Genomic DNA, 7,244 nt, shown 5'->3' on the forward strand with positions numbered 1-7,244 from the left:
CATCACAACTTAAATTTATCCGCCATGTTTACTGACCTTGACAGATTTTATTTTGAGACAGCCAATGAAATTAAGGATCTACAGGGAGCAGATTTCTTTAGAATTACCTTATTTTAAGCCTAAATATCACTGTTTACAAAAAAATGAAACATGGAATGATTTTATTCATCGATGTTTAGTGTTACTATTCATCACAATTATTTATTTACCTCGACATTTGCTTTATTGAGTTATTCAAAATTTCAAGCGCAAGTCTCACTACGTCACGCGTGAACTGTCATGGCTGCGAAATAAGAGAGAAGAAATCACACAGATTTATTTTACATGGTTTTCGCGTTTAACGAGCTATGATGTCGACAGTGAATAAAAATCTCGTCTAAAAAGAAGTAAGTTTAATGTAAAAACAATTTATTCGGCCTGCAGTCGCTCGTATTTAAAAAATATTTTAGCACCATTACGGAGATGCTGTGGAATTGTAGCCCTCTCCAGAAAATATCAGATAAAAAAATCGGAGAGGGCTTCATTATTGCAGCTAATAATAAACAAGCAAGGTATCCATCGGGACCGCCATCTTGGATTTTCGAAGTCGGTTATTCCATTGTATTTTCGTCTGAAACTCCCTAAAAAAAAATTTCTCTGCACCATATCCTTTCTGTTCCCAGTCTTTGGAGGTTAAAACTTACGACCAGTGCAACCAGAAGGGCTTATTACCCTTGCAAATATTAAAAATCCCTCTTCAAACTCGATCGACTGCTTCAACAATGCGAGAAAACAGCTTTTTTCTGCAAACGTTAACGTTCGCCATAACTGTTGAACCATGAAAATAAACACTTCATATATTGGTATATATAGATGTGCACTCTACTAATTAGGCTCTTTCCAATTATACCAAGGTCACAATTGCTTTGTGACTTTGACTTTGACCTATAAGCTAATAATTTTTTTTGTCTTCAAACTATAACTTCTACATAACTTTTGAACTAAGAAAGATAGAAACTTCATATTTAAGATGCATACTCCACGCATGAAGCTTTTTCAAATGACACCAAGGGCAATGACCTTTTTCATTGTCTGTGACCTATATGGCAAAAATAGCTTTTTTGAACCTTCATCATAACTTCTGAACTATGAGGGATATGACTATATTTGGTATGCATACTCCACTTATCAAGTTCTTTCAAATGATACCATGGTCAATGACCTTGTGACCTCGACTGTGACCTATATGCTGAAAATAGCTTTTTCGAAGTTAGTTGCCGCCGGGTGCATAGTGTTTCACAAACACTTCTTGTTAAGTTTCTCAATTTTTTTCATTGAAATTTGACAAATGATGTTTTTCAATTCCCTTACATGGAGGAAATAGCGTTTATGATAACATTAATATATTAGCATCAATCTATATCTTTTTTTACAGGCATAGATGAAAGAAGCCATCTTTCCCTTTTTCAAACAGTTTTACAATGACAGTTGATTTCATATAAAATGTTGAATCCCTTTTCCTCCATAAGATTATAAGGAAAGTTTTCGATCACCCTCCCCATCTTTAAAAAAAAACGATGCTGCACACATGTTAAATATGGAAAAATGAATGATTAATAAAAAGGATTTTCAAAGATTGCATTTATCTTAATGCTTTTGGTCCTACCCCTCAGGCACCCGGGGGAGTAGCACGGACCATGGAATTAGCAATTTTTGTTCACCTTCACCCTATGGTGTTTTATGCAAAATTTGGTTGAAATTGGTTGAGAGGATGCAGAAAGGAAGCTGAAATGTTCAGATATAATAATAACGCACGACGAAGGACGAAAACGGATAGCAATTATGGTTTACACAGGTGAGCAAAAAATGGCCCAGATTATTTTTTCGATATAAAAAGGACAAACACAGAGATTCAAACATTCAACATACTAAGTAATAATTACATTTTCCCGATGATAATTTGAAAGTAAAAACATAGGTATTCAGAGATTACAGAGCTCACCTCAACGAATGTTGTCTTGAAGTAAGGCAAAGTCACACAATTACCCAACAAAGGGTGTACATTCAAAATTGTGAAATTCATGCAATTTTGATCTAATACTTTAGAATAGACCTATATAAAAACTTCAAACTAGTACTTCATCACGAAAACGTAACTAAAATCCAGCATCTGAAGCCTTGATGCATCATTTGTGTTTGCTTTGGTTTATAAAAGCCTTATTGTTTCTTGGTAATAGACCTGCACCCAGAATTGTACCCGGTCGATTATCTGTAAAATGTACCCGGTATGTCGAATTCAGCATCCAAAGCAAGCCCATTAGTATGCATCCTAAGACGTATCATCCATACAAGTTGTTCAACATAGGGCTCATACAGTTAGTTACTTGGAAATGAAACCTGCATAAAAAACTAACCTTTTCACTCATTCAGAAAATGTAGGTCAGACTCAGCATCCGAAACCGGCTTGGTAGAATGCATCCTTAGATGCATTATCCATGCAAGTTTGGTCATTAAAGAGATAATATTTACTTAGAAATGAATCCTGCACCAAAAACTTTAACCTGTTCACTCATCCGGAAAATATAGGTCAGTTTCAGCCTCCGAAGCACAGGCACTTGTTTCTGTAATAAATTTTTGACCCGGTAGTATAATAACAACACGTTGTACTATGGGTCAAAAATTTATTACAGAAACAAGTGCCTGTGGTATGCATCCTCAGATGTATTATCCGTGCAAGTTTAGTCGTAACTTTGAAATGAAACATGCACCAAAAACTTTAATCTGTTCACTCATCCAGAAAATGTAGGTCAGATTCAGCATCCGAAGTAAGTCTGGTAGTATGCATCCTAATATGTACCATCCATGCAAGTCGGTACATCTTAGGATGTAAACTACCAGACTTGCTTCGGACGCTAAATCTGACCTACATTTCCTGGTTGTCGAATTCCACTGTGGGACGTGGAGACCAGTCCTTCGGATGAGACCGTATAAACCGAGGTCCGAAGCAAGCCTCGTAGTGCACATTCTTAGATGAATAATCCATGCAAGTTTGATCAACATATGGCTTATAGTTACTCAGAAATGAGACCTAATCTAGTCAGTTTTTATGCTATGTTTTAAAATTTTTCAGTCATACTTTGTGAATGTTTCACAGAAAAAATATTTTATTCAAAAAAGTAATTAAAAAAACCTTCTGTACGTAACACGGTGGGGATGGGGGGTCAAGCACCTACATGTGTATGAGGCTACTATGTGTAGTAATGTGGCACTCATACACGTGTTTAGTTATAAAGCTCAGTAACCGTCACCTAATAAAGATAAAACACAGCCTCGATAAGACTTGTTTATTAGATTTCTTGTCAAGCATATAACAATTTGTTGGTCCTCATAAACAATTATAAAACTGTCAATAGCTTAACACGTTTTATGGTACTCTATAGAAAGACTGACGCTCGTTTGCTGGTTTTGTAAAACCACAAAAACAACCAACCATACACAAACAAAAACATAATCACCCAGGCTGAATATCAGCTTGGATACATGTACATGGTCCAGACACAATGTAGTAATGTCATGATAATGGTCAATACAATAGAAATGTGACGAATGTAATACTGAGCAAATCTAGTCTGTGCAGGGGAAAGTGGCGGATCTCATTTCTTCTTAAAGATTCGTCGACACACCACGTTGTTGACATAAATTGTCTACAATAAAAAGAAAAAAAAATGAAGTCATTATTCAAAGTTCTAAAAGAAGGAAGAAGATGGCATTATGAGTCAGTGTTAAAAAGATAAATGAATATACAACATATGGTACTTCGTATATATCATTAGTATACAGATGGTGACTGTTGTATCGCATTCTTATATTCAACGTTACATACGAGCGTACATGTATCTCGGAAGCATTTGAGGAGGCAATTACAAGCAACTAACTGGGGAATGCAGATTAAAGTGTTCTTGACAATGCATAAATGATACATATATTATACATGTTAATGCCTATAATTCTCAGTTAAATATGGAAATATCTTTATATTAATTTCATGACTAATTCGTTTATAATTTTTTAAAAACAGTAAGCATTGTTTTCACCACCCTCCCCCCAAATAAAAAGTGACCCAAAGTCTTGATTTAATAAAATATGCCCTCCCAGCCCTTTTAAAAAAGCAAAAAAGCAGACAGGCATGCATGTTTAAAGTACAAAATTGCATTTATTTGTCGTGTACACGTGCATGCAGACTTGGGTAAGCGGAGCTAATATCTACCATAAGAAGTTCCCCATTCACCAACTCTCTCTCCACGCGGGTGGCCTTGCCCTTTGACCCTTCCGTCGGTTTGGCCTCTGTTATTAGTTTCCCGTCTTTCCAGGTCACTGTAGCCTGTAACGTGTTAGAGTGTTAGTTAGTTTTATAACTGTAATGATTACCATGATCAGCTGCCCGTCCACCACCTCTCGGGTTACTTTGGTCTCCTTGGCCTTTGACCCCACTGTCGGCATGGAATGTGTGACTAATTTACCCTCAGTCCACCTAACGACTGCCTTCCGAGAGGAAATAACATTGTAAGTGTCAGACAGAGAAGTGGAGTTATTCAGGAAATTGATGTTTAAATTTGCAAAATTGTACAGTTAACAAATACTAATATTTACAAAGAATAAATCTTTTTACATGGTACTTTTTAAATCACACATTTTGCAGCTGGATTTCTAGGGAAAGGGAATCTATCTCGGTTTATTCATTTAAACATGTTAAAGAAATGTGATATTGAAACCCTTATATTTACATTTCCAATGTCTTTTCCCGAGATAAAATTACCAATTGTAAATGTAATTGATTTCCTCATGAATGTTTTGGCGCGGTTCCAAAAAAACCACGTGCAGGGCGGGACAACACCTAGAGAGAAGCAAGCTTGGAGCCCGTGGATTGGCGGAATCAAAGCATGTAAATATAAGGAATAACTGTCAGATTTTTCAAATTCATGAAGATGATCAATGGATTGGCTTGTGTGATAATTTTATGCATAAACGCCTTCGGCGTTTATGCAAATTATCACACAAGCCAATCCATTGATCACTTCATGAATTCGAAAAATAAGACAGTTATTCCTTAAATATAACACGGTCCTCTCTTTAGAAAACATGGATCATTACTCGATATAGTAAAATGGTCAGTAGTCATAACAATTTATGTAGGAAAGAGGCTATGTGTGCCTAGTGGGGTAGTCCTATTCTTATAACTTTATTTGAATTATATCCTTACGTCCTCAATAATGATTTTTCTATCCAAATCAATGCTAGACACTGCATGATTTTTACCCATGACAAATCCCATTCCTCCTTAGCTCCGCTACAGATACTCTGCCCCTTTAGCCCCCTCTTTTCTGCCACCTTTCTTTTTGTAACATGATTTTGTTACCTTCATTGGGTTGTCCTGAGGATCGCTGGACTCCACCTCCGTATCCAGGTGAAATTTATGGTCGGAATCTTTGGGTCCCTTGGTGTGGATCCGCACCTGTCCATCCTCCACCGAGATCGTCATAGTGCTACTGGCGGCCGCAGCTAACTTCCGGAGCACAAAGTTCACACCTAGAAAAAAAATGTTTGATTTTTCTAGCGTGTGTAATTGTATAGAGATATCATTACTATACATAAAATAATTGCAATTTTTATCCATTCGTCATTTGAATATATAAAATTCAAAAGGATGAAGATAAGAAACAGCGATAAAACTTCTAAAATAATATCCAAATACATGTAGCGGTAATACAGATAGAGGTGGAATCGGGTGCCTGGAGGGAGTAAGCAACCCCTGTTGATTGGTCACATTCACCGTGAGCTGGTATAGATGTATAGATCAGAAAGACGAACATTGTAACCGTAGTCAAATTCTGTATAAAACGAAGGCCAAATATATAATGTACATGTATTTTGCTAACAAGGTCATTATAAAGACAACAGAATTTAGGAAAATTAATGTTGACTTTTATTGAGGTTGTTAAAATCCATGTAACATCAATTTATCTGTTAGTAACCTGCATCGGTTTAAAAAACTTATTTTAATCTAAGCATGTTCATGAGAATCGATTTAGTTGGGAGATGTAAACATTAAATGCAGGTGTGAGTGGGATATTACTGTAACTACATAAATATAAAGAAAGTTGACGATGGAAAAAATGAAATCATCTCGTTTGTCATACGTACAGTTGAAATTGTACCGTACGTATTTAATGCTAATTCTTATCTACACTTTGACATTAATGCCAATAGTTTGTCTTCTTCTGGTAATTTTTTCTAACTGCATCATTTCATATAAATTTCCTCCTTATTTACTACATAATTTATACTGGCGGTCGTTATCTAGAGTATATGATATTCATCCCATTTATTCAGTAGTTCCGGAAAACTTAACAGGATTTACCAGTTTGAATACAGACTTTGACAAATAAATTACAAAACAGATGCAGTTAGATATAAAACCCTAGTATAATATGAAGCGGTCTGGGTTCGTTGACCCGACCTCCTGCGACTCAAGATCGACCCCGGTATGTATACCACTAAACTCAACTGCTAGGCTTAGTCCGTGTGATTCAGATCAGGATCGGCTCGGTCTTGAGTTTTGCCTGAATACATTTAAATAGGATGACCTAAGATATTGTACTCAATCATTAAGTTGACCTCCAAAACAGCAATATTTAGTATATTTTATGTCCCTCTCGGTCTTCCATTTAAATTGTTTTTCACCAAGCACCAAATATACTGGCGGATCCAGAGATCTTGCAAAGGGTTAGGGGATCAAAGTCACATACACACAATGATTTATTAAAACTTATGTATATTTTTGACACAAAGGGAAGGGAGGGGGATTCAAGTTACCCTTCTCCCTAATCCGCCTGTGAGATATAAACATAGTTCTGGTACTAAATCACATGTATCTATGATTCTATTTTTAGAAACCATTCTCCAGTAGGGCCTATATGTATTAAAACACTAGCAGACTCTCTTCGCAAGCAATGGTGAAGATTTCTCCTCTTTTCAGCCAAATTTAGAGGATCGAAAGGAGCGGATCGTCACCCTTGGCTATGGAAGATGTAGCAGACTTGTCTCTGATTCATCTGTAAAACCAAAGCCTTCGTGCTATCGATCGCTGATGACGAGGCAACGGAACACGCCCCGATAGATACAAGGTCAACGGAGCCTTGGGCTGAAGATGATGAGGGAGAATTTCAAGATACAAAAAAAAACACACTTACCGATTTCTTTTAAGT

The 7,244-nt window shown here is 36.5% G+C and overlaps 1 protein-coding gene across 1 annotated transcript; it reads right to left on the reverse strand.

Annotated features, from left to right (window-relative positions):
• Window positions 1-3,309: 3,309 nt before the first annotated feature.
• On the reverse strand, window positions 3,310-7,238 carry LOC134274780 (fatty acid-binding protein, heart-like). Its single transcript, XM_062757011.1, has 4 exons — window positions 7,230-7,238; window positions 5,396-5,565; window positions 4,247-4,360; window positions 3,310-3,683 (listed from the first exon to the last, which is right to left on the reverse strand). The coding sequence occupies exons 2-4, from the start codon at window positions 5,516-5,518 to the stop codon at window positions 3,633-3,635; spliced, it is 288 nt and encodes a 95-aa protein (XP_062612995.1). The 5' UTR covers window positions 5,519-5,565; window positions 7,230-7,238; the 3' UTR covers window positions 3,310-3,632.
• Window positions 7,239-7,244: the final 6 nt, after the last annotated feature.

This window comes from Saccostrea cucullata, unplaced genomic scaffold (genome assembly GCF_032062105.1).
Source record: "Saccostrea cucullata isolate Sc308-1 unplaced genomic scaffold, CSIRO_AGI_Scuc_v1 ctg7969, whole genome shotgun sequence".
NCBI lineage: Eukaryota > Metazoa > Mollusca > Bivalvia > Ostreida > Ostreidae > Saccostrea > Saccostrea cuccullata.